This window comes from Salmo salar, chromosome 17, assembly GCF_965601325.2.
Source record: "Salmo salar chromosome 17, fSalSal1, whole genome shotgun sequence".
Lineage (NCBI taxonomy): Eukaryota > Metazoa > Chordata > Actinopteri > Salmoniformes > Salmonidae > Salmo > Salmo salar.
The window spans coordinates 58,380,785-58,408,718 of record NC_138307.1 but is presented as its reverse complement, the minus strand read 5'-3'; the positions used below and the strand labels follow the sequence as shown (position 1 = coordinate 58,408,718).

Below are 27,934 nucleotides of genomic sequence, written 5' to 3'. Positions count from 1 at the left end.
TGTCGGGTTCCTATTGGTCAGTTACCCCGCTGCCTGCCCGCAGCATGAACCATTCGGATCGTATTGATGTATTTGATACCATTCTACCAATTCTGCTTCAGCCAGTACCACGAGCCCGTCCTCCCCTATTAAAGGTGACACACACACACTCAATTCTACACAAGCACACACCTTTGAACTCATGACCCAAACTCTACATTACATGGTAAGGTCCAAACCGGCTTAGTCCTACTTCACAGCATCTGTAACGTGTTGCTCAATTAATGCTTTCACTCACATCGTTTACTAGTGCTTACAATGGTTGATTACATCACCCACTTTTGGGTCCTAGAAATACTGTAAATATTGCCTTCTGAGAGAAAAGGTCAATGTTGTTGCACAACAGGATGAGAAGCTAAACCATCTTACAAAACATTTGATCAATATTTAGATGCAACCCTACAGAAAACAAAAAAGGATCGATTCATTTGACAACATGAAGTGAAGTCAAATAATTATTTTCTGTACAAAATAGGGGCCATATCACTCCATTTTAAACATGCAAAAATGATATTTTAATTTATATGGGAAAAAAATGTATTTTGACAAATTTCAATATTGAAAAGAAAACAGCTGATTGGTATCAAAAGTGGTAAAAGAATAAACACTCAAACAGTTCAGTGGTCACCATGAGAGCAGTCTTCTCTAGATCCTTCTCTTCTCTCTAGTGCTTCCTGGCGGAATAAGACACTCTGTCTCTCCAGCTCTGTTCTCCTCCCTGTCCCTGTCCCTGGCCTGTCTGTCTGACCAGCGGTGTGCATCTCTGTGTGTGCAAAGGGGATCCAATCTCTCTGTTCAAAGCTGTTACTGTCCGTTCCTCCAGCACGTACCTGCCTGGTAGGTGGCACCAGCCTGCCCTATGCAGCACTCGGGTCCTGTCTATGGAACGAAAGCCTGGTGCTGAAGCAGGTCTGGGTTTGAGTTCTGAGATCAGGTTTCTGATGTCACTCTGTGGCCCGAACACTGTGGTCTGGAAGGCAGGCCAGGGCTTGGGAGAAGAAGACAGTAGGTTCTGTCTGTTGTTGTGGTTCTGGTACTTCACAGATTCTGGTTTCAATTCTGGCTGTGTATTGCGGGACTTGTTGGATGGGGCTGACAGGGAACTGTTTACGGAGGGGTCCAGAGTGGTGTGTGTGGTTCCCCTGTACCAGGCCAGGTGGGAGTGGATGGGTGCAGCTGTGTTGGGTCTGGTCCCACTGCTTAGTCTCCTAGTGGAGAGGTGGGAGAGGGGTCTGGACCTGGGGACCCGAGGTGTAAGAGGTCTCCTGGATTCTGTGTTTAAAACCCTAAAAGGACAAAGTTCAACTCTGTTAGGTCCAATGACCTGTAACTTTCTCTTAGATCCTATGAAAATGCAAGAAGAAAATTAGCATTTTAAATTGTGTAGGAGCTAAAGAAGGCTTACTGTTGTAAGTCCCTGGTCAGTGTGTGATCAGATCCCAGGAAGCAGATGTACAGGTCCAGAGCTCTCTGCAGCAGTTCAACAGCCTCTCTACTCTCTGTCTTACCAGAGCCATGAAATATCTGCCTGCCTGCCATGACACACACAAGCTAAACATATTACACTCTGTGCAGTTGCTAACAGTCTAGAAGAAAAAAAAGTGTAAGAATGATTGAGAGTTGTGGTGCTTCTGTTTGAAAAATGAAATAATTACCAAGTTTGATCAAGGTGCCTGCGAGGCTGCATCCCTTCGCCTGAAGACGTGGCGATGTGGGGGAACAACGCTTCATGTCCTGGTCTTTGACGTGCACCGTGTGTCGATACAGCTCCACTGCTAGCCTCTGCCTGAACCTGAACATGTCACTCTTCACCACACTGTAACATTAATATACTGTCACTGACTGAGTTAACTACTGAGGAGGGGATGGGAGGAGGAAGAGAGAGAAGAGGGAGAACAATGACAGAGAAGAAACTACTGAGGAGACAATGGAGGACACAATTAATGACGAAAAAGAGGAGAAGAAGAACCAGAAGAACACTAGAAGAGATGTAGTCTCACCCTGCTGTGTCAGCGCAGGTGTCGGCCAAGATGTCTGCCAGGCATTCCTCCACCTCCACCACTAGAGGGTGTTCTCTACCATACCAGCGCCTCCTGGTCTTCAAGGCAACCTGGAGGTGCTTCTCAGCACCACGTGGGTCTTGCAGGCTGAGTCTGTCACATATACATTTAAAAAAAATCATGACATTAATCTAAGCTTGCCTAAATTGAGACATACAGTACCAAAAGTCATTCACATGGGTTTAGGTCTAACAAACAGCAAAAGACATAGAAACCCCTGTAGCTGAACCTATGAAGTATAGAAACGTCCCACATGAGACTATACCTATTTATGCTATTTAATACACACCTGTGTATCCCACAGAGCAGTGATACAGTGGCCTCAGCACACAGGTGGAGTTTGTGGTGTCCCATATTGATGATGTCACTGAGTATCTGAGAGGCCTCGATGGTTTGGTCGTCTGCAAACAGCAGCTGGCAGAGTACACAAAGCAACTGACCTGATAGGGGTGAAACATGAAATACATATCATTTCAGCACACTAAAAGCATTTACTTACGTTGTGAATGAAACAATACATCAGGTTGATTATTTAAAAACATGAGACCCATAGTGCCCCAACACTCTGGACAGATACCCTTTCTAACAGTGATTCTCTCATGTCTCTCAAGGCAGGTAATGGTGAGAGTCTGGGCAGTCTTCAGAGCTGATCTACAGTATGTCTCTGCCTCCCTGTGCTGGTCCGTATCCACATAGAGCTCAGCCAAAGTCTGCCGCACTGTGAGCAGTAACATCACACTCTCCCTGTCTCGGTCCTGCTCACCAGCCTGAAATGACAGGAAATTGGGAAGCAGAGCGATCATTTCAGCAGGCTGTATGAAAGCCTTTCATAATTGTGTGAAAGTCTATACACTAAGAACATAAAATGGTATTACTAGAGCAATTATAGTGTTAAAGCAAAGTCTTAGCATAGTGGCTAGGTTTTAAAGGGATAATCTTCTGGTATTTATTAAAATTAGTCCACTGTTGATATAGTCCCGAAATGTTTTGCATGTCAGCAGTTAAGTTTTATTTTGCATCATCATGATGATGTTGCCGGTATCAACAGTGGACTAATGAAAGAAAATAAAGTTTCCCTTTAAGAGTGAGCGGTGGGTCTAACTAACCTGCGTGAGGGTGTTCTCAGCCTGCAGTAGGATCTGCTCTGCTTCCCCCTTCCTGTTCAGACAGAGCAGCAACTCAGAGACCAACAACTCCACTCTCCCTTTCACACCTGGATCCCACTGACAACCCTCTTCTACAGGTGGGGAACAAACAACAAAAACAGTCATAATCATCACTGAGACATCATCAATAATCAAGTTGTTATCAGGGATGAATAATTACCTTTGCCGTCACTTTGGGACTCAGTCATGAAGGCCATGTTGCTGTGTACCTCTCTCTGCTCTGGATTGAATGGAGACAATAGCTGCATTATTTACGGATGGTATATCTACAGTTTTATGATGTTATAACTGATCGCCACTGAATGCATGTTGAAATATGTAACCGTGATGATTTTACCTGTATGTGTAGCAGGAGGGAATGCCCATCGCCCTGATTGGATAAAAGTAGGAGGGTGGCTTCCCTTACCCAGCAGGCTCTGGTACGAGGTGTTGGGGTCATAACCTCTGAGGATCAGGAGAGTCCAGTACCTGACAACATCCATTCTCAGCTGAGGAGACTGGCTCCAAGTTGTAGACAGGTGCTCTACAGTCCTAGGGTCAGATAGTAAGTGGATACCGTTATGTAAATAAATGATGGATAAACATGTGAATCTGTAATCTGATAAAAAGGCTCACCCAGTTTTGATGTGTTAGGTTAAATATATGATGACAGTTAATCTACGGCTAAACTATTTTACCCAACAGTAACTGTGTGTTCCCCTAGTGTCCTTATGTGTGAAGTGTATGTCCATGCTCTTACTGTGGATCTATGAAGAAGGTGTGTAGCTCCCTCCAGGCCTCACTCTGCTCCAGGTGCCAGGGGAGCTCCTCCAGGATCTGAGGCCAGCTACAGAGCTCCCTGCCCTGCCTCTGGAAGAACTGGGCCAGGCTGAGATGGTAGCCCTGTCTGGTCCTCCTCAAACCCCCTGAACCTTTACCGGGACGGACCCCTACAGATCAAAAAGTAGAAGACTAAGGAGAATTGGAAATGAAATGATTGGTCAGTTGGACTCTTTAGTGCAGAAGAGTTCCACTTACATGCAGATACTCCACTTTCATTGTTAGACAAAGATGATGAACCAAGTAAAAAGCACCACCATGTTGGAAGGACCAACAAATGAAGGCCATTGTAGAATGTCCATTCTATGCTTTCTATTTCTAGGCTTGTAACTTCCACTCCCGTCTGCCACTCACTCAGCAGGAGAAGGTCCATAGCTTGGCCCATTGATTGATGGGTGAGGCACAGTGTTCCATTGGGTCTCTCCTGTACCCAGGGTCCAGCAGCAGTGCGGAACCGGGCCCACTCCATAGGTAGAACCCGTAAGGACCCAGGATAACCAAGAACCTCCAGCAGGACCAGGACCTGCTCCTCAGTCAGCCCAGCATGGGAGAGGTGAACCAGGCATAGAGTGTCCCATACCCAGCCTCTGAGATCTGGAGAGAAGGAAGCAGTAAGGTTAGATGCAACAATTCATCATAGAGTGCCTACCTAACAATGTTAATTCTTCACCTTTATTGAGAAAACACTACAGTGGTTATTCTTGCTGTATGGCACTTAAAAAAAAATAATTCCCAACTGAATAACTAGAGAGGGTAAAATGATCCCACCTATGTTGGACACCTGAGAGGTAGGTCCTCCTGTTCCTTTGGCTGGACTGGCCGTACCCTCACTGACCCCGCCATAGTCATTGATCCAGCGCTGAATCACCCTGGCCCACAGCTCCGCCACAGAATCCACTTCCACATACTCCTCTATCAACTCCTCCTCCTCCTCCTTCCCCCTCAGGATGTGGCACGTCTGCAGCTCGCTAGCCACCACCGCCAGGAACAGCGGCAGGCGGCCCATTCCCAGCCTGGTAGTGGTTCCCAAGATGAATTGCAGCAGGGTCCTGTGCGGCTCCTGGCAGGGAAGGGTAAGGTGTTGGAGCAGGACGCTGCGGCGGACCCAGGGGTCTGATAGGCCGGGCCAGGGGAGGGTGTGAACGTCTGGGCGGAGGGTCAGCCTCTGGTAGGTTACGTCTGTGGAGGTCGCTGTAATGAGGATCTTACACTGGGGAGGCAGAGGGTCAGGGAGCCAGCATAGGTCCTTCACCTGACAATGAATTAATAAACGTTAGGAATTCATGTTCACTATATAAAATAATATGCTTTGTTTTTAATCTTGATTTATTTCAATGTAAAATACACTGTACAAGAACCACCACTAGTAGTGGTCTGGGCAAAGTAAGGCATTACCTCCTGCATTGAGAGCTCGAGGGTCCCGGTAAGTCTGTCTAGTCCGTCCAGAACTAGAACACAGGGTCCCAGAGCAGCCGCAGCAGAGAAGGCCTGAACCACAACATGACCTGGCTTTACATGGTGCTGCAACCCCTCACTCCACTCAGCCTGGGGCCCTAGTACAGAGACACAATAACAACCCCTCACTCCACTCAGCCTGGGGCCCTAGTACAGAGACACAATAACAACCCCTCACTCCACTCAGCCTGGGGCCCTAGTACAGAGACATAATAACAACCCCTCACTCCACTCAGCCTGGGGCCCTAGTACAGAGACACAATAACAACCCCTCACTCCACTCAGCCTGGGGCCCTAGTACAGAGACATAATAACAACCCCTCACTCCACTCAGCCTGGGGCCCTAGTACAGAGACACAATAACAACCCCTCACTCCACTCAGCCTGGGGCCCTAGTACAGAGACACAATAACAACACCTCACTCCACTCAGCCTGGGGCCCTAGTACAGAGACACAATAACAACACCTCACTCCACTCAGTCTGGGGCCCTAGTACAGAGACATAATAACAACCCCTCACTCCACTCAGTCTGGGGCCCTAGTACAGAGACACAATAACAACACCTCACTCCACTCAGTCTGGGGCCCTAGTACAGAGACATAATAACAGTAAATGTGTAGCCTTAGCAATGACTTAAAGAGAAATACCACTCAAAAACGATATTTTGGTATTGGTTTCATTAGCCCACTGTTGATACAGTCCCAAAATGTTTTGCATGTCATCAATCAAGTTTTCAAGATATAGAACTTTCAAAATATGTGTCACAGTTTGATGAGTGCACTAATGAAACAAACACCAAAATATTGTTTTTTTGTAAAATTTTCATTTGAACAGTTTTCCTCCTGGGCTGCACTAAAAAGAAATAGTAAAAGCACTAATAGCCTCTGTCTATGGCCGTCTGTTTATGCCATGGCCATGTGTGTCACTGAACCACAATGTATCTGCATGTGTGACATGGTTGGTGTATCTTGTAGTTTATTTTGTGCTGTTTTATTGTATTATCATGTTGATTTGTTTATTGTTTGTTCTCAGGGCACCATTGAGAATGAGACCCTGGTTTCAATTAGGTTCCCCTGAACAAATCAAATGTATATATCAAAAATAGAAATGCCACACTAGTTACTTAGAAGAGTGAGATGAGAGGGAACCATCGGTCTGTCTCACCGGTCTAGACCAGACAAGCGGTATGACAATGTTGACCTTGTTCCTTTCTGAAGAACAAGGTCTGTGTTTGGTTTCTCACAAAGTAAATACATATATATATTTTTAAAGTCAGTATTGAAGTACATCTTATCTAGCAGTAAAGGTTATATTCACAGGAAAAGTAATTGAGTGTAAACAAATTTCTGAATAAATGTCAAATTGGGAATGTAAGTACACAACAGTGCTATAACGGGTTACATTTGGAATTGATGGGTTAGATGACAAAGAAGTGAATAGGTTGATGTTATTGTAGTCGTTTCTATCCCTCACAGACATAGGCAATAACACTCCGGAGTGTTTACCATAATGGGCCAGGCGTAGCTCAGTGGTGATGCGTCTCAGTACAGATCTGATATCCACACTGGAGCTGCTGATTCCACAGAAGTGAGGGATGGCCGGGATTCTAGGATTCTTCGTCCGGAACTCCTGAAGCCACCTGGCGGCCAGTGAGGACTTCCCACAACCCCTCTCACCACAGAGCAGGAAAATCGACCCCTCGGAATCACGTTTGTCATAGTGGCTGAGGGCAAAAGGAAATAGGAAGGACAGTCAAAATATGTTTTTCATTGATAAAAAAATATCTGAACACTATGAATGCATAGCTCCATCTACTTTTAAGTATGGCAAATCTCACAGTAATCCGTCACTGATTCCAGCTTAATGTGGACACCAAAATTCTTACCCTGTTAACTTAATAGTTGAATTCCTTGAGGTTGCTAGACTCTGAGACGTGTCAGAATGAGTGAGAGAGGCAGTAAATGTGTTGAGTGCCTCCAGGACAGCAGTGGTCTGGGTGGAGGGGGCAAACCAGCGACACAGAGCCTGGACAGCACCTTCATGATAACATCTATCAAGGGAGTCCAGGAGGCCTAAAGAGCAGGGGAGAAAGCACTGCTTTAGGGCTTGGAAGATCAGGCAGACCACGGAAAAACACAAATATGAACCGGACTGAGCTAAGTTAGTCATCTTCGCCGTCTTTTCAAAGCTGGTTGAACTAAATGGAATTAAACAAAGTAGATGTAAACAGAACTAGATCAACTAACAGAACTGAGCTGCACTGGTTCACTTACCTGAACAGGTTGGCTGCAGGTCCAGCGACCCATAGAGCTGTTCCATGAGGCCCTTCCAGTCCCTCTTCACTAGGTCCCCCAGATCCTGCAGCGTTCTGAAAAACCTTACAGGTTGCAGGCTGTCCACTACCCTGTTCTTCAGCGCCCTGGCTCTGTGTCTCTCCTCCTCTGTCAGTTTGGAGAACACGCTCAGCAACAACCTCTGACCTTCATCTGTGTACCTGTCTTCATCCTCCTCTTCCCCCTGGAAAGAGTAGTCTCTGAAGTAGAAGAAGCAGTGTCTGGTGTCACCCATCAGGGCTGCCTGGGTGATCTGCAGCTCTGTCAGGGAGCACTTCTGGTTCCTCCCTGTGAGGACCCAGGGGTAGCCTCCCTCCGCTGCAACATGCAGGTTCCTCTCCACCACTGAGAGGGCTTCTCGTTCTGGACCAGCAGCTGGGAGAGGTGTGGGGTCCTGCTCCAGCCTGAAGGGGCCATATCGGTGGCCCAGGAGGCAGAGGAAGGAGGAGGAGCGGGTGATAAGGTCTAGGCTGATCTTCAACTGCTGGGAGGAGAGGGAGGTACTATTGTCAGGGAGGTCAGAGGGACGATGGCTCTCCCGGTCAACCCAGTGGGTGTCCAATGGTCTGAAGCAGGTGCCTCTGGCCTGGCAGAGGGCATCCAGGTGGGGGAACACCTGTGTTCTCAGGTAGTGCCACTCCTGAGACAGATCTCCAGGTACGGAACACAGCACGGGCTGGAGAGGAGCAGTAACAGGAGGGGCGGTGGAGTACGACCCTCCCCGGCCTCCCTCCTGTGGTTCCATCTCAGGCCGATGTAGCTGTGACCTGCTGTGCCTGTCTGAACAAAATAATGAAAAACAAGCATATCAAGAATAATCATCAACTAGATATCTAGCTACAGTGTTTGGCAAGTACATGGTATTATTGGTGTAAATATTAGAGGTTGACTGATTAATTAGGGCCGATTTCTTGTTTTCATAACAATCAGTAATCGGCTTTTTTTTAATGCCGATTATGGCCGATTACATTGCATTCCACGAGTAAACTGCGTGGCAGGCTGACCACCTGTTACGCGAGTGCAGCAAGGAGCCAAGGTAAGTTGCTAGCTAGCATTAAACTGATTGTTTTTTATAAGATAAATCTTCACATAATCACTAGTTAACTACACATGGTTGATGATATTACTAGGTTAACTAGCTTGTCCTGCGTTGCATATAATCAATGCGGTGCCTGTTAATTTATCATCGAATCACAGCCTACTTCGCGAAACGGGTGATGATTTAACAAAAGCACAATCGTTGCACGAATGTACCTAACCATAAACATCAATGCCTTTCTTAAAATCAATACACAGAAGTATATTTTTTTAAACCTGCATATTTTGTTAAGAAATGCATGTTAGCAGGCAATATTAACTAGGGAAATTGTGTTACTTCTCTTGCGTTCATTGCACGCAGATGCAACAGTTTGGGCCGCCTGGCTCGTTGCGACCTAATTTGCCAGAATTTTACATAATTATGACATAACATTGAAGGTTGTGCAATGTAACAGCAATATTTAGACTAAGGGTTGCCACCCGTTCGGTAAAATACGGAACGGTTCCGTATTTCACTGAAAGAATAAACGTCTTGTTTTCGAAATGATAGTTTCCAGATTTGACCATATTAATGACCAAAGGCTTGTATTTCTGTGTTTATTATAATAAAGTCTATGATTTGATATTTGATATAGCAGTCAGACAGAGGTGGTAGGCAGCAGCTGGCTCGTAAGCATTCGTTCAAACGTTACTGCGTTTGCCAGCAGTTCTTAGCAATGTTTGATGCACTGCACTGTTTATGACTGTCACGGCTGTCGTAAGGAGAAGCGGACCAAAGTGCAGCGTGTGTGTCGTTCCGCATTTTATTTATAATGCGAAACTATGCAATACATAAATAAACTGAATGACAAAAAACAACAAACCGTGACGCAGAGGTGAAACATACACTACTCAAAATTAATCTCCCACAAACCCAGGTGGGACAAACACCAACTTAAATATGACCTCCAATTAGAGACAACGATGACCAGCTGCCTCTAATTGGAGATCATCCCAAACAAAGCCCAACAGAAATACAAAACTAGAACATAACATAGAAAAACTAAACTAGAAAACCCCCCTGTCACGCCCTGACCTACTCTACCATAGAAAATAACAGCTTACTATGGTCAGGACATGACAATGACGTCAAGCCTATCAACTCCTGAGATTAGCCTGGCAATACTAAAGTGCCTATTAGAACATCCAATAGTCAAAGGAAAATGAAATACAAATGGTATAGAGAGAAATAGTCAACGCATCATAATTCCTATAATAACTACAACCTAAAACTTCTTAACTGGGAATATTGAAGAACTGGGAATATTGAACCACCAGCTTTCATATGTTCTGAGCAAGGAACTTAAACGTTCTCTTTTTTACATGGCACATATTGCACTTTTACTTTCTTCTCCAACACTGTTTTTGCATTATTTAAACCAAATTCAGCATGTTTCATTATTTATTTGAGACTAAATAGATTTTATTAATGTATTATATCAAGTTAAAATAAAATTGTTCATTCAGTATTTTTGTAATTGTCATTATTACAAATATATATATAAAACATTTAATAAAAATTGTGTGATTAATCGGTATCAGCTTTTTTTGGTCCTCCAATAATCGGTATTGGCGTTGAAAAATCATAATCGGTCGACCTCTAGTAAATATGCACTGCAAAATCATGACATGCAGGTAACAGTGCATATTTCCCACATAAAACTGCTCAGTGACTGGATATCTACATAACTAGAGGGGAACATTTAAGAAAAATAAGATAAACATCTAAATTAAGATGAACTCACACCTAATAAAACCCAATATGTGAAAACATCTAGCTTGATGTAGGCCTAACCTGTAACATAAATGAACACTTGAGTGTGTCAGATATGTAACATGTTTGGTGGACTGTTGACAGGACCCATTTGAAGCTGCATCACGGTGTCTTCTGACTGGCCATTTTTCTGGCAGAAGTTACGGGAAGCGAAGGCATAGAGAAATGGATTCAGGCAACTGTTGGCATAGGTCAGTAATACAACAAAATACAACTTGGTAGAGAAGTTTTTCAAGTTGTCAGACTTGGCCAAATATCCTGACATGTTTAGCATGATAACAACTTGGAATGGCATTGAACAGATGACAAAAGTCACGATGATACTGGTCACATGTCTGGTCATCCTGGACTTTTGGGAGAAAGCTGAATGTTTCACTGTCTTAATGGAGGTGGATGTAGGATGTTAGTAGGAGGGAGACAGATAATACTAATCCAAGTATCGCCATCACCAAACCTCCCACCCCAGGGCTATACTTTAATGTATTATAAGAGATGTTAACACAATGGAGATGGTTGTCCTCCCCCTCCAACATGTTGACTGTCAGGAACGGTGAAGATATTACAACCACAACTCCCCACAGTATGGGAAACAACCACCTCCCCAAACTCCCATCACGCCACCTGGCCCAGCACTGGGGTGCAGAACTTGGTAGTCGTGCTGGACACTCATCAACAGGACGGTCAGCAGGCTGGAGAATGTACAGCAGTAGGCAACGAAGACAAAGAGCTTGCAGAGACTTGCCCACGTCCCAGCTGAAGAGTATTGCATAGACCAATAGCGGCACGCATATTAGCAGGCTCAGCATATCTGACACGCCAGGCTCAAGAACAGTTTCATACTCAATTTGTATCTGTACAGATGCCAACAGCCGATCACAGCTTTCACTGCTATGTTATGCCCAAAAGATAGCAGAGAGCCAGGACCACTCCAGTGATCATGGTGCCAGTCAGTGGAATCGGGGGAAATCTGGAATTCCAGAGGTGCAGTTGAAGTTGGAGGAGTTGAAACTGTCAATCGTTCTGAGACTGAAGATGAGGGAGAAGGAGTTGAATTTAATGTAGACGAGCAGCTGAATGTTGTTAGCAGTCGAGAGGTGGGTTGGTAGTGTCTGCAACTGAGTCGCAGGCATGGTATCAATGTGAGGAAGGAGAAAGACTCTGATCACATGAAAAAGAAAGGGGAGGGTCTATTCCATACCAAATATGTTGTGTTGAGGTCTACAACCTGTGACAGTTGCACAAGCAAGTGAATGCTGGCATTTGAAATAGATTAGTAGCTATTCCTTATAGACTCATTTCATAAATCAAAGCAGAGATGCACACGCACGCACCTGTGGACACACACACAGAGGCACAAACTATGCCACAACGTGTGAATGGACAATAGTTGACAAACAAAATTCCATAAAAGTGTTGATACCTGTACTAGCGGCCAATAGTTTGTTCCAGAGATGGTTGCCAGATCACAAGGCTGTCTGCGTGATCCCGATTAAAATTAACGTTACAAATAAAATCCGATTTTTTTTCCCTAGCAAAATATATGCATTTGGCAAAATAAAAGCATGTTTGTAGGTAGTCTGAGGTGCTTGATCTTTTTAGTACAACGTCGATGTCAATGCATGCCTAGTACTTCGCTGAGAAGTTGTGTATGACAAGCCATAGCAACAGTGGTAGTCAAGGTGAACGTATGGGCTTCCGGATGAGCCTCTCATAACTGTAAATGTGCTGACGAATGTATATATTTCTAATGACGTGTTGCAATGTATCAGACGTGATCTTATCGCTTTTTATGATAACAAAATCCTTGTTTAACGTGTAATTCGGCCAGTGGACACTAGCCACGCTTTGAACATGTACAATCGGACATGTAATACTACGATTGTAAGATTGAAGCGGCCAAAGCTTCTGCCATTGGTTATTGTTGTGCGTGTGGAGCAGCTATAGTCCACTTCATCAATCCACCTCCTCTAAAGGGGATCAGATAAAGTAGTCTACAACCCTGGACGCACACAGTTTCAAGCCTATGCCGGGGTGTAGGAATAAAGTACAATATAGTAAAATACGGGACTAGGACTATAGTGATATATTCTTTCTATTAAAATGAAGCGAATGTGGATTGTATGCCTCCTTTGTGCTCTTCTAGCTTTCAGTACGTATGAGTTATAAATTGCATAATAGAATAGAATTTCAACTTCTTTGCTGCTACTTGTCATGTCATGATATTTTCTTATAGTTGCAGTATAAGCAGCAGTGAATGTGCTAAAATGCCATCTTTTGATTGCAGTGCAATGTTTTGTTGACCGATAAGTGTGTCAAATGGGTAACATTGTAGAAAACCTAGGACTGATTTGCGAGTTTCTGGTACTTTCTCTTCATCTGAATCCTGTGGAGCCAGACTAACATTGAAATAAATGCCTAATGCTTCTCTTTTTTCATTCATCATATCTGGACGTTATGGTTGTTTGCTTTATGGGCACGTTATTCAGATTTTTACTTAACATTTTGTACATATTGACACTGCAATGTCATACCTAAGACCTCTGCTTCCACAACCACACCGACTAAACAGAAGCACGATTCTAAACACCCTCATCCCACACAGTTATGCTCTATTTGTTCCAGTTATCAACAACTAACTACCAATGGTGTAAAAAGTACCCAATTGTCATACTTGAGTAAAAGTAAAGATCGAAAATGACAAGTAAAAATCATACTTGAGTAAAAGTAATTGGTTTTAAATATACCTAAGGATCAAACATAAAAGTATAAATCATTTCAAATTCCCAGACGGCACCATTTTCTTTTCTTTTTTTTTAATTTACGGGGAGCCAGGGGTACGCTCCAACCCATAATTTATACACGGAGTTTAATACATCCGCCAGATCAGAGGCAGTATGGATTACCAGGGATGTTCTCTTGATAAGTATGTGAATTAGACAATTTTCCTCTCCTGCTAAGCATTAAAAATGTAACGAGTACTTTTGGGTGAAGAGGGAAAATGTATGGAGTACAAAGTACATTATTTTCTTTCGGAATGTAGTTAAGTAAAAGTATAAAGTTGTCAAAAATATAAATAGTAAAGTACATTTACCTCCAAAAACTACTTAAGTAGTACTTTCAAGTATTTTTACTTAAGTACTTTGCATCACTGCTAACTACCCATATAATAATCTGTTTGCTGTGGACAGTGCAATCAGTTTGCTATGTGGGTATAAAGATGGAAACCGAAAAGGTATCAAATCTTTATCAGCAGTGAAAGTGAACTTTTTCCCGGAGCTTATCAGTTTATTAGTACAGTATCGGTCCGTTCTGAGATGGAAAAGTGCCATGCCCTCTATGGAAGGAGTCAATGAGATGTAGTATTGTGGCTGTTATGCTTCCAGATAGAGGGGAAGACTGGCTACCAGATGAACTTAGTGAATTTATGGCCCAGTGGTTGTTCTGTCACATGACATGGGTCAATTTAAGTTATTAATACAAAATAGTTGTATTTTTACTGGGTATAAGTTTTTATTGTTTAAACCCTCAGATCTATGTTTAATTTTATTTCATCTACAGGTTCTGTCAGAGCGGAGGATGAGGTTGACATTGATGGGACAGTGGAGGAGGACTTGGGCAAAAGTAGAGATGGCTCCCGGACAGATGACGAGGTAGTCCAGAGGTAAATGTGTTTAAATATTTCAGCAGAGTGTTCTGTCATGCAGTAAGTCTTGAGACTAACTGGTGACAAGAGCGCCCCATTAGACTTCTCTACTTCCTCCCTCTTTTCCAAAACACAACCCTTTATACTGACCTTACATGAACCATGGGAACTACTTGCCTTCTCTCCTTTCGGCTTGCTATTTTCAGTAAAAGATAAAACCCATGTACCATCCTCTTATTTGCACAAAGACTGAGTGGAGATTTGTTGATGTACTATTTAATTTTTGGCTTTACATCCGTTCCTATTAAGCCTGTAGAAGTACACCTGATCATTCTTCAGTTCGTTAGAGAGCAACACACAACATTTATACGGGGTTTCCCTATTACCAGTCACGCAGATGAGGCCTCTATAAATATTCTCTTTGGGGAAATCTTGAGTCTATGTACCTTGTTTGTGCTGATCTCTGATTACACTTCTGTTCTTCCAGGGAAGAGGAGGCTATCCAGCTAGATGGCCTGAACGCAGCGCAGATAAAGGAAATCCGGGAGAAATCAGAAAAGCATGTCTTCAAGGCCGAGGTGAACAGGATGATGAAGCTCATCATCAACTCCCTGTACAAGAACAAAGAGGTTAGTGTCTGCTCCGATCTATATAGACAATGGTGTTTTGAACGTTTACGCTTATAGTAATAATAGGGCAATACAATAAATATTAATTTCTTTAACTCTCATTAAGCAATATTTTGTCATTTGTTTAATTAGAAATGAGTTCACAACGAGTCCATCTGGCTATCTATCATTGCATAAACCTGAGAGGTTCAGCGAGGTAACTTAAAGTCATTGAATAAGGGTTGAGATAGTTAGGAATGTCGTTTCGGGGTGGTGCTTCGCCCTGCCGGCATCTCTGGGTAGGTGGGGGCGAGCGCACCAACTGACTAGTACACCCACTGATGGGAGCGGCCATTAGTATTGTCTTTGTATTGTAGTTTAAAAAAAAAAAAAAACAACACAATTTTCAAAAGAATCATTTGGTGATGTTTCTTTTTGTCTGTGTCCAGATCTTCCTGAGGGAACTGATCTCCAACGCTTCCGATGCCATGGATAAGATCCGGCTGCTGTCCCTGACCAATGACGAGGCACTCACTGGTAATGAGGAGCTGACAGTGAAAATCAAGGTCTGTTAAGGTACCTCAGCGTTAGCTTTCTGTGTGACGCCCCCTTTCAGTCCTCCGACTGTGGGCTAATTAGCAACCCTTCACTGAGCTATCTGGAGTGAAACCTGAGACCGAGAGAGTAGTTAGGATAACATCTCTAAATTTACATCTCAGTTTTTGCTTTGCAAAAAGGGACATCAAAACTTTCAACACCTGCGGCAGGACATTGTGTGCTTTCCCTTTGAGTACATACAAATGAATAATAATTACTGTACACACTTGGTTTGCTTTTCTTTTATTCGAAATGTGCATAGATTAATAGTAATAAAACAAAGTTTCAAGCTAAGTCTGTCATGTACAATGCAAAGTAATCCAAAACCCAATATAACATTTCACTGTTTGTTTCTCCTCACCTCCAGTCTGACAAGGAGAAGAACATGCTCCACATCACCGATACTGGCATCGGCATGACCAAAGAAGACCTGGTCAGGAACCTGGGCACCATCGCCAAGTCCGGCACCAGCGAGTTCCTCAACAAGATGACAGAGATGCAGACGGAGGGCCAGTCAACCTCTGAGCTGATTGGTCAGTTCGGCGTGGGCTTCTACTCTGCGTTCTTGGTGGCCGATAAGGTGATCGTAACCACGAAGCACAACAATGGCACGCAGCACATATGGGAGTCTGACTCCAACGAGTTCTCCGTCATCGAGGACCCCCGCGGGGACACCCTCGGCAGGGGCACCACCATCACGTGAGTCAGCAAGGCAACTGTCAGCAAGTAGCAACCATTCAGTCAATCTAGCATTAGTGTATGTGGATGATTTGTACTTACTATGGCAATTTTAGGCTGGATATGGACAGCTCTGTTAACAGTCTATGATGAAGAAGAATATGGTTAGTTGTTGTTTAGCAATGTAAACCCTCATAACAATAATACATGTTATGATGTAGTTATTGCCTCATTTGTTCAGATCTTTTTGGCATTACTGGCTGTGGAACATTCAATCAAAAGGCTGTCTAAATTAGACAGAGACCCAAATGTTAAACCAAAGCTGAACTAATAAATGCTCCAAATTTGGATTTCACTGTAATGGACATTTGTTTCATTACTGTGCTTTTATTTAAAGGTCAAGAAGTCTGTAGTCTCGCTCAGGCGGTACAGCCAGAGGAATCTACTTATGTTTGGAAAGGTTCACAACTGTAATGACTAACATGAAGCTCTTCACTGCAAAGCATTCTTTTTCTCCCCTAGTTTGGTGATGAAGGAGGAGGCAACAGACTACTTGGAGCTGGAGACCATCAAGAACCTTGTGAGGAAATACTCCCAGTTCATCAACTTCCCCATCTACGTATGGAGTAGCAAGACTGAGACTGTAGAGGAGCCTATTGATGAGGATGAGACAGAAGCAGATAAGGATGAAGACCACGTTGAGGTTGCGGTGGAGGAATAGGAGGAGGACAAAGACAAGCCAACGACGAAGAAGGTAAAACATTGTTTTGAAGACTAACTACTGTCTGCAGCAGAAATGGATCCCATCGAAGCGAATCTCAATGGAAGTGTATCTTTCAATTTTAACGACTGTCCTTTCTCCTTTATTTTTTTCCCCTCAGGTGGCGAAGACAGTGTGGGAGTGGGAGCTGATGAATGACATCAAGCCCATCTGGCAGAGGCCTGCCAAGGAGGTGGAGGAGGACGAGTACAAGGCCTTCTACAAGACCTTCTCCAGGGTGGGTGTTTGTCTAGAGTTTATTCAGACTCGCTCTCCTAGCAGATACTAATCCATTTAGTGGTTACATAGAAGTCTGTATTCCCATTTAGATTTAGCAGACACTGGTCTCAATGGGTGATCTTAGGTCAGATATGACTCATCTGACTGGACATGAACTGAAGTGGTCTTGTCAGGCAAATCTTCAGTTGCCAGGCAACTGGTTTAATGACAGATAGAGGTTGTCTATGTAAATAACTTCTCACTCTATTCTGCTCATGCAGGACACAGACGAGCCCATCTCCCACATCCACTTCACAGCAGAGGGGGAGGTCACCTTCAAGTCCATCCTCTTTGTGCCTGCCGCAGCTCCCCGGGGACTCTTCGACGAGTACGGTTCTAAGAAGAACGACTTCATTAAGGTGCCACAGCAGTTATTTGGTTACAAAGCAACTATGGATTGGCATACAAGCGGTTCTCAGTGCAGTATTGATGTGTCGTAATAGTTCTCTGTCAGTAACAAACTTCCATCTCTCTCAGCTCTTTGTGCGTAGAGTTTACATCACTGATGACTTCCATGACATGATGCCTAAATACTTAAACTTTGTGAAAGGAGTGGTAAGTATTATTCCTTAGTAGATGCATAAACTAATCCAAAGAGCACCGACAGGGTTAAGTCTGGATACCAGTCTGTTTAGCCATCATTCCACTCCTTGCCACTCCTGTCATGCTAAACATTGGCATATGATAGGGGTACAATTAGTAAAATGTTAGCTAATCAGACTGGTACCCAGTGTAACGGTTGTCGTCGGGAATAGAGGACCAAAACGCAGCAGGAATGTGGATGCTCATCTTGTATTTATTTTAAAAACAAAGTGAACACCAAAATTAAGAACTCACGAACAACAAAACAGTCTTGTCATGCTCACACAGGCAAAACAAGAAACAATCTCCCACAACACTACACCAAACAATTACCCATATATAGGACTCTCAATCAGAGGCAACGAGAAACACCTGCCTCCAATTGAGAGTCCAGCACCCAAACTTAAACATAGAAAACCTAAACTAGACAGAATGCAGAAATACAACCTAGAACATACTAACCTAGAACATACACCCAAAACCCAGGAACACATAAATCAAACACCCCTCTACAACACACACAAAACCCCCACCATACAAAACAAACATCCTTCTGCCACGTCCTGACCAAAACACTAAACAACTACTCCCTCTGCTGGTCAGGACGTGACACCCAGGCTATATAAGTGCACCCATTGAGGATTGATTGAATGTTAAAGCTGCAATTTCACGTAGAAAAGTGTGTTATAGATCTATAATTCTCATTGAAAGCAAGTGTAAGAAGCAGTAGATCTGGTTTGTGTGCTATTTCTATGCTTCCTGTTCTTAAGTTTAGTTTTTACGTCTTTCGTTTTTTTACTCCAGCTTCAAACAGCTGAAAAAACTATATTTTTGGTTATGGAAATATATTTCTCAGCGGTTTACATGGTACAGTAATTTTCTACACAATACAAACTTAGAATTTTAGCAACCAGGAAATGGCAAAGCAATTTTTGCATATTGCATCTTTAAATTTCTTCTCTGTTCCATCAGGTTGACTCCGATGACCTTCCTCTGAACGTCTCAAGAGAAACTCTCCAGCAACACAAACTTCTCAAGGTGAGGCTTGCTTTCAATTCCCTCTATCAAACAACGAAACCCACCTGGACCTCAACACTAAACTCAACCACTTTTCACTCAACAACTCCGCTAACAACATACTTAACATGCCTCTTCGGCCAGGTCATTCGCAAGAAGCTGGTGCGCAAGACCCTGGACATGATCAAGAAGATCGCAGAGGAGCAGTACAATGAGAAGTTCTGGAAGGAGTTTGGCACCAACATCAAGCTGGGTGTGATCGAGGACCACTCCAACCGGACCCGTCTGGCCAAGCTGCTGCGTTTCCAGACCTCCAACAGCAACACGGTGCTGGCCAGCCTGGAACAGTACGTAGAGAGGATGAAGGAGAAACAGGATAAGATCTACTTCATGGCTGGGACCAGCAGAAAGGAGGTGAGGGTCTGGATGAGAACACTGTTTTGTGATAGAAAATAGAATATGTAGGTTTGTAAATGTAGAGCATAATAGCGGAGTTAGTTATAAACCTTGTAATGAAGAGTCAGGATCTGTAAAACATAGTAGCCTCCTTCCTATATCAAATGTCCGACAGTTTGCTGTATCGTGCCCTGAGCTTAATTTCCCCTCCATCTTTTCCGTCAGGCCGAGTCGTCTCCCTTCGTGGAGAAGCTGTTGAAAAGGGGTTACGAGGTCGTCTACCTGACAGAGCCTGTGGATGAGTACTGTATCCAGGCCCTACCGGAGTTCGACGGCAAGCGCTTCCAGAACGTGGCCAAGGAGGGCGTCAAGTTTGACGAGAGCGACAAGACCAAGGAGAAGAGGGAGGCCCTGGAGAAGGAGTATGAACCTCTCACAACCTGGATGAAGGACAGGGCCCTGAAGGACAAGGTTAGGGGTCTTCTCAATAGGCTCAATGGGAATGTGCATTGTTATTGGATAGACACTAGTCAGATGGCATCTCCTCTGTTTGAAAATGTTTGCCCAAGTCTTGAAAAAGCTTAAAGCTGAATCTTCTCTGTTTGATCGGTCTGTAGATCGAGAAGGCTGTGCTGTCCCAGAGGCTGACCAACTCTCCCTGTGCCCTGGTAGCCAGCCAGTACGGCTGGTCCGGTAACATGGAGAGGATCATGAAGGCACAGGCCTACCAGACAGGAAAAGACATATCCACAAAGTGAGCAATGTGAAACCATTTTGACCTAATGTTCAGTATATGTTCTGTAGGATAAGACCTTACAAGAACTCGTAGTGGCTCAAGTCCTAGAGGGTGTTGACATAGTTTCTGCTTATTACCATGTTGACACCTTTTATTTCTGTTGTCCAGTTATTATGCAAGCCAGAAGAAAACACTCGAAATCAACCCCAAACACCCTCTGATTAAAGAAATGTTGAAGAGAATAAATGTGAGTACCATTTAGAATTCAACACAAATTGCTTTTCCGGGCATACACCCTTCTATTTCAAATTTACGCCAATGAATCATACATACTGTTAGGAACCTATCAAATTCTCCTCCCTACCTCAGGAGAATGCAGAGGACCAGACGGCCTCAGACCTGGCTGTGGTGCTGTTTGAGACGGCCACACTACGGTCAGGCTACCAGCTGGCTGACACCAAGGCCTATGGAGACCGGATAGAACGCATGCTCCGACTCAGCATGAACGTGGACCTCAATGAAGAGGTACGCTCAATATAACTAACATTACCCATGTGTAAACAGGATCTGAATACTTACTGCTACTTCACCAATATAATAAACACTGACTATGCAAAGTGTGTTATAATGCAGTACATTATGGCTGGATTCTGTATACGAGAATTGATTTGGGGAATGGGCACGAAGAGGTATATCTTCGCTTATCTTAACTTCCTTACCTGTCACAGCCAGAGGAGGAGCCAGAGGAGGAGGTTAAAGCAGATGAGGAGGAAGATGAAGATTTGGTAAGATGGGAGGGGAGTCTAGCACAGAACTGGGGAAAAGAGTATTAGTAATGTTAGTAAGACACGCAATAGATAGTGATGGTCCTTTTTGCTTCATGTACGGATGTGTTTTTCATTTTGCTCTTTCCAGGGAGCCACAGGAAGGGATGAGCTGTGAGACAGACTGAGCGAGGGGGTGGGAGGGAAGGGTGAGGGAGCGAACTGGGGGGCAGAGCTTTGACTGGAACTAGGTCCATTTTCTCTGATGAAAAGGATCGGGTGGGTGTTTGGATTTTAGGAGCTTCTGTTGATTATTTTCTACATTTCTACATGACTGTAAATTTGTTAATATTTAACTGAGCCGGTTATGGTTATGGAGTGCTGACTTCCTGTCACAAGAACCATTAAATGTTTCTGGAAAGGTAATCTCTCACCTGTGGTGTCTTCTTTTTACCTGTCATTTCTGTTCTTTATTAGCCAATAGTCAGCCAATTCAGACTTTCCACAGTCAAATTTCCAGCTTTTTACTTAGGAAAAAGCTTTAAGAGATCACATTGTTGAGTTTCAAGTCAAAACAACCAATACAATTATGCTCACTCATCTCACAACGACCATATACATTTTGATTCTGTACATGTCTAGCTTGGAGTTCTTGAAGACGTTTTGATAGGAACCCTCAAAGAAATACCATCTCAAAAAATGTTAAAACAGCAATAGGATTTATCAGAAAGAGGCCTCCACAATATTTACTGTTCACAGTCTGAAATGACCCTACACAACCTCTGTTCAACATCCCTCAGATTTTACCCTCAGGCCGTACCAACAAGAATTTCCCGGTGGGGTCTGGGATGAACCACTTCTCCCACCGGTCCAGGTGGACACAAGGGTAGTCCCAGAGCTTGAAGCGGCCGTTCCAGTGCAGCAGATGGGCCCCCTGGAGGAAGGTCTCAGAGTAGCGGGCGTCTGGGCTCCAGCCTATAGGAGAAGAGAACAGAATACACAGTAAATCAGCCTCTAGAAGTAGCTCTATCCTACATTATGACACCCAGGCCTGTGTACCAGAGCCATATCTCTATACGTGGCTCTGCTGTGCTATGTATGAGGTGTGGTGATGTCATCAAGGTGAGGCGATCTCACCCAGGTGTCGGACGTGCCACAGAGGATCGATGATTGTGTATTTGTCATGGAACACGATCAGCATAGGAGGAGTCGCCACGCCCCCTGCCATGGCACTGCTGTATATGTTTGCCCTAGGGAAGGAGGGCATCAAAGTAGAACATTTATATTTAATTTCCCTTATAATATTGAAATGAAACAGAAATATTAAGCTTTCATAGTAATATCTGCTTATTATTTATTATTGTTATAGACAGCAGGGTTCATTTATTCTGGATTCACCTGGTCTTAGGTCAGTTTGGTGGTTATGTGGAAAAACATGATCACAGGTCAAACATACTTCTCTACTCACTTTAAGTTCTCCTGCAACCATTTCTCCAGCTGTTTGGTGATCTTCTGTTTCTTCCACTCTCCAATGTCGGCCACAAACACCCCAGCGTTGAAGGAGCAGTCGCTGGGGTTGATCCCCAGGTCTCTCACTTCCTGTTTCCTGTAGTCCAGGAAGCCCATGTACGATGTCTGGGAGACAGGGTCATTAGGGAAGGAATTTGATTTGGATTCAGAATCGGAGACAAACTGATAGTTTACTCAGCGTTGAGATTTATGAGACAGCTTGTCAGGTTGTTATTTCAGAAGAGAATTAGAGAGTATCTTCTAGGCTAGGTGTAGGATAAACTCAAGTTCAATATATTGTCCTTTTACCAGGATTGATTGTAATAGAGGTACCTCTGATCTTATTTTGGCAAAAAATGCCCTCTTGTGGCAAAAAAGAAATGACACTGACCTGCATGCCCATGCTGCGCACCATCTCGTGGGTGGAAGGCAGGTCAGCCTGTGGCGAAGGAAGCAGCATGGCCTTTCTCCAGCTTGGTATGGTACAAGTCCTTGATGTCACCTGTCGTTACTGAATGTAAATACTGAAAATGCAGACACCAATTTATGTCAACTACAGCTCAAGACAAAACTGGACTGTATGGCACAAAGATAAGGACACATTTCTGCACCTTGCACAATGATATCGTCGTCTAAGTAGATCACCCTCTTGTGGCTGATATCAAGGAGCGGCAAGTAAAAGCGCACAAAGTTCAGCTGCAAAACAATCAAAGCAGGGACTTTAGGGACAGTGACTGTGGTTAGGTTATAATTACTTCCTATGTGAGTGTGTGTGTGTACTCACTGGGTGCAGCAGATCTGGTCGGGAGGAGTCTGGTTTCACCTTCCCTTTCAGAACCATGGGGTTGAACTCCAGAATCTTATACTTGATGCCCTTCAGCTCGGTCTTCTCTATGTACTGTCTATGAAAACACACATGAACATAATGACAGTTCAACTCACTCCATTTTAAAGTAATTTCTCAGTTGTCCTTTGAGGCCTTTATTGAAACAATTCAGATAATCAATTCATTAAAACATCCTGGGTTGGTACTAGGAACTGAAATTGCTACACATCAAGCAGTGACAATGGAAGGGGGAGGGATTAGTGTGAAACACCTTGTCAGCTTGATGGAATCACGAAGAGTGACAATGTAGAAGAACACGCTGGCATCTGTGTTGCTATAGATGCTGTTGGTTGCCATGGCACTGCCCATTCGTTCCTCCGCAGCACAGATGACCACTGGGATGTCATCCTCTCCCTCCGCAGCCTTCTCCACAGGACCTTTTGGCGCACGCTCTGGGTCCTTCCTGGTTTCTGTGAGGGAAGTACAACCAGTTTGGGCTTGGTTAAGTTTGACCTAGATAGTTTGTGTGTATGCATTGATACGTAGGCTACGTGTGCCTTTCTTTTAAATTATGTAGTTCTGTCCTTGAGCTGTTTTTGTCTATTGATGTTCTGTATTATGTCATTCTGTATTATGTTTCATGTTTTGTGTGGACCCCAGGAAGAGTACTGTAGCTGCTGCTTTTAACAGCTAATGGGGATCCTAATAAAATACCAAAAGTAGTCACATCTATTTTTAAAAGCTATTACAACTATTTCAATTGCTAAATAATTTGCCCCCTAAAAGCTATCCCATAAGAGGCAAAGGAAATGCTTATTTTTAAATCAACAAGCATTCATAGCCTCATGCCAACTGCTGTTCTTAGCAGGTTTTTGTGCTGCCAAGTCCTAGTTCCTTTCTCTTGCTGTGGCCTGCACCTGGCTCTCAGGTCAGCATGTCTATAGAGTGGGACCTGTTAAAGAAGCTGGAGGGAATTACCTGTGAGTTTGAGTTTGGGCCGAGACGGGCCTCTGAACAGCTTACTGTGCGGAGTAGACACACTATGAGAACCAGCATCATGAGCAGGATATGGTTTACTGTGACACAGCAGAGAGAGAGGGAGAGAAAGGGACCATTCAATAAAGTCAGATGCAAGGGAACTGAAGCAGAGGTCCTTCCAAACTGGATCAGTTCAACTTAAGCACAGTTTCCACTATAATGCTGTCACCTCTTATCCAATCATGGCAGATCACATATTGCTGAGATACTCAAACAAACGACTCATCCTCCAGGTGGCACGACTAATTCTACCTAATAAAATAGTTATACCTTCTCTTCCTATCCACACACCTCAACCATGTGTCAGCTGTAGTCAACCTGAGTGGCATCAATCTTGTGCTGACACATTCACCCCTGGATGACCTAAACTGTCTGCCTCAACAATAACAAATAAAATAGTCATTAAAATATTGCTTCACTTCTGGAAAATTTTAAAAGCCAGGCTACCAACTGTACTCTGTGCCAAAAATCACCTGTTTGTGTTGTTTGAGTAAAGGCATCTGTTAACTTTCTAAGTAAAGTATAGACTGTAGAAAATAAGGGTGTAGAACAAGGCACAACTGTTGTGAAAACTAATGAAAAAATCCTTTAAATAGTTGCATCATGTATTGAATGTGAAGAACAGATGACTTAGATGATGAAATGGGACTATTTTACAGGCTCGCTTTCCTGGTTACCTCATCAGTGTTGAGGAACATTTGGGATTGGCAACACACACACAGAGAGAGAGAGTCTCAAACATAATTTATGGAGGTGTTGGAAGCGTTCCATCTCAGCTGAGGCAAAGTATACTCCAGAGGAATCTGGGGGGGTTTTGCTTTACCATCTCCGCTACAGCCACCACGTTTACAAGAGTATTTACATGCAACAATGTTTTATTACTCATTTAATATATATGAAAAGGTAATGATGTCAAAACTAGTATAGGCGAGGGTAATTACAGGGGCAATCCTGTGGTCACTCACTTTTCCTCAAAAGAGCCATTGTTCATGTTTCTTCCAGCCACATCTGAAAAGACAGAGAGAACCCAGAGAGCAGTGAGATTCAAAGGCAGACAGACACTAAGACAAATAGACAAAGAGTAAGCGAGGGAGGGAGTGCCATATTCCTTGGCATTGGTGCACAGCTGAGGATCCAGAAGGGTGTCTTCACAGACATAAATCCTTCCCAAAGGTGCTCCCGAACAAGATCTGACAGTCCTCTCAGATAGTCACAGTCCTCCCCACTGCTGTTAAATACAGGAAAACCCCTCTGACAAACATACCTCCAAATCAACACTAATAGTTTAATATTGGGCTTCACATGAGCCCGAGTTGTTTACCAGTACCCCTCAGGGTACCTCGCCTATCCACAGGAGGCACTTAGGAAGAGTCATAAGAACATAGGCCTAATGATTGGCTGCAGATGAGGAGGCAAAAGACGGAGTACTTCGGGCAGAGTGAAATGTGATTGGGGGTACAGTTAACAAAAACAAATGTTGAGACCAACTGGTTTATAATATTAAATCATTTAGTGGGTGCTTATATTGTCCTATTTCACACATGTAAAAGTGTTTATTATACACATGTGTGAATTGGAGATGTGTTTTTTGCATATTCCAACTCCCCCTGAGACACCCTTAAAGAGTGGGGTCACGGCCAGGGTCACTATTGTCCAGCGCCCCTGGAGCAATTAGGGTTAAGTGCCTACTCAAAAGCACATGGACCAATTTCTCACCTTGTCAGCTCAGGGATTTGAACTAGCAACCTTTTGTTTACTAGCTCTGGCTCAATGCTCTAATCGCTAGACTACCTGCACCCTAGTCTGTTTCCACTGAAACATTTGCTGATGGAAATAAAGATCCTGCAACATTATGATGTTTATGCTATGAGGATCACGTACCCTACACGGTATGATTGTCCACACACCGCATCTGTATTTATGCTGCAGTAGTTTATGTGTCGGGGGGCTAGGGTCAGTCTGTTACATCTGGAGTATTTCTCTTGTCTTATCCGGTGTCCTGTGTGAATTTAAATATGCTCTCTCTAATTCTCTCTTTCTCTCTTTCTTTCTTTCTCTCGGAGGACCTGAGCCCTAGGACCATGCCTCAGGACTACCTGGCATGATGACTCCTTGCTGTCCAGTTTCAACTGTTCTGCCTGCGGCTATGGAACCCTGACCTGTTCACCGGACGTGCTTGTTGCACCCTCGACAACTACTATGATTATTATTATTTGACCATGCTGGTCATTTATGAACATTTTAACATCTTGACCATGTTCTGTTATAATATCCACCCGGCACAGCCAGAAGAGGACTGGCCACCCCTCATAGCCTGGTTCCTCTCTAGGTTTCTTCCTAGGTTTTTGGCCTTTCTAGGGAGTTTTTCCTAGGGAGTTTTTCCTAGCCACTGTGCTTCTTTCACATGCATTGCTTGCTGTTTGGGGTTTTAGGCTGGGTTTCTGTACAGCACTTTGAGATATCAGCTGATGTACGAAGGGCTATATAAATACATTTGATTTGATTTGATTTGATCTGCAGAACTGAACACACATGAGAATGTCATGACTTTTGTCATGACTTTTGTAACTGGTCACTCTCTATATTACTTTATCAGTATGGTAAATGTATACTGTACCCCAAGGTGTTGGCTAATACAGTTATATCTAATGCAGTATGCAGTACATATTGCACTGTTTCTCTCTGTGACATACATGGCTCACTAAGGGCCTGGTGAATCAGCACGCATGTGGATCTGCTTTTGAAAAGACTCTTGGTGCTTCCTTCCTAGTGGCATTTTTCAGTAAGCTTTAGTCTGTCTCTCCCTAGAGGCTCTTTCTATCCCTCTATTTCTTATGCTTAAATTCTAGCTCTCTCTCACCCACTGTCTCTTTTGGATGTAATGTGTAAGTAAACAGTAGAGAGATGTAAACTACTCTATAAACAATCAATAAAAGTGACATGACAAGTTGTGTTGTTTTTGGTGCTGGATAAACTAACAACTAGTTCAGCTGTGAGATCATCATACTGTACTCTTCTGCCCATTTTCAGAGAAAATACTGCAAATCCACTGACGTCAGATGGCAATAATAATAATATCTGTATTAGTTCAGACTTTTCACACATGCTGCAGACAGATTCTCTGGGCAAGTTCTCCTCCGTAGAAAGCATCACTATCCAAGACTGAGCCAGCATAAACGACTTGGTAATGTTTTTTAGTGGTTGTAAAATATCCATTAGGTGAAGCGTTTTGCGCCCTTGTCCAATTTCCTCTCTTATACAACATTAACATAAAAAGGGTTGTGTTCATATGTTTTTTAAGGGGTTTCAGACTCTTTTCAGTGTTCTCTACACACATTTTAATGCTCTTTGGGACAACTTTCTCTAAATTAGTCCAAACTAATCTCAATAATAATGAAATGTACAGAGATGGATAGTCATAGATATGGCTTAATCAGGAGTTTACAAGATTACGTTTTTTTTAATAGCCTACTGTATGTGAGATTTAAAACATATAGAAGAACTAGGAAATCCTCATTAAACAAATATTTTACTCTGTTCTGGTAGATGAAATGCACAGTTTCTTCACAAAAGTGAACCGTCATTCAAGGTGTCAAAGAAGTCAGTGCCAACTGTTATTTTACACTCAGCCTCTGCTACCGCCACATAAAGAACACCATACAACCATAGTCTGGCTTCATAACCACACAGGCTGCCTCAACTATGATAAGGGAACATAAAGTAGGCTCCTAAGTAGCCTAGTTGCTGCCATGTTGCACACCTTTTACATGGAAAGC

The 27,934-nt window shown here is 43.5% G+C and overlaps 1 protein-coding gene and 2 pseudogenes across 3 annotated transcripts; 1 reads left to right on the top strand and 2 right to left on the bottom strand.

Moving 5' to 3' along the window:
* Window positions 1-51: 51 nt before the first annotated feature.
* On the bottom strand, window positions 52-12,376 carry ttc41 (tetratricopeptide repeat domain 41). Its single transcript, XM_014153278.3, has 17 exons — window positions 12,146-12,376; window positions 7,815-8,654; window positions 7,427-7,613; window positions 7,047-7,264; window positions 5,480-5,637; window positions 4,853-5,336; window positions 4,439-4,678; window positions 4,005-4,194; window positions 3,603-3,796; window positions 3,426-3,485; window positions 3,206-3,336; window positions 2,677-2,866; window positions 2,389-2,539; window positions 2,040-2,192; window positions 1,695-1,855; window positions 1,445-1,571; window positions 52-1,325 (listed from the first exon to the last, which is right to left on the bottom strand). The coding sequence occupies exons 2-17, from the start codon at window positions 8,617-8,619 to the stop codon at window positions 704-706; spliced, it is 4,071 nt and encodes a 1,356-aa protein (XP_014008753.2). The 5' UTR covers window positions 8,620-8,654; window positions 12,146-12,376; the 3' UTR covers window positions 52-703.
* Window positions 11,043-20,932, top strand: LOC106576234 (endoplasmin-like; annotated as a pseudogene). Its single transcript, XR_014381061.1, has 16 exons — window positions 11,043-11,127; window positions 14,284-14,386; window positions 14,856-14,997; window positions 15,426-15,542; window positions 15,941-16,272; window positions 16,774-17,005; window positions 17,133-17,249; window positions 17,512-17,649; window positions 17,768-17,845; window positions 18,845-18,910; window positions 19,034-19,303; window positions 19,511-19,756; window positions 19,903-20,039; window positions 20,190-20,268; window positions 20,391-20,546; window positions 20,750-20,932. The product of XR_014381061.1 is annotated as an endoplasmin-like (transcript).
* Window positions 18,067-25,374, bottom strand: LOC106576233 (glycosyltransferase 8 domain-containing protein 2-like; annotated as a pseudogene). The gene is made up of 9 exons (XR_014381185.1): window positions 25,124-25,374; window positions 24,099-24,196; window positions 23,392-23,590; window positions 23,079-23,196; window positions 22,906-22,990; window positions 22,686-22,796; window positions 22,254-22,420; window positions 21,923-22,035; window positions 18,067-21,760 (listed from the first exon to the last, which is right to left on the bottom strand). The product of XR_014381185.1 is annotated as a glycosyltransferase 8 domain-containing protein 2-like (transcript).
* Between the last annotated feature and the right edge of the window lie 2,560 nt (window positions 25,375-27,934).

What these genes read in the sequence shown, in the direction of transcription:
- ttc41 (XM_014153278.3), bottom strand. Translation starts at nt 8,619, where the DNA reads ATGGAACCACAGGAGGGAGGCCGGGGAGGGTCGTACTCCACCGCCCCT. An exon ending in TCAACTATTAAGTTAACAGG is followed by an intron (nt 7,265 to 7,426) that starts GTAAGAATTTTG and finishes TTTTGCCCTCAG; the next exon opens with CCACTATGACAAACGTGATT. An exon ending in CCCTCCTGCTACACATACAG is followed by an intron (nt 3,486 to 3,602) that starts GTAAAATCATCA and finishes CATTCAATCCAG; the next exon opens with AGCAGAGAGAGGTACACAGC.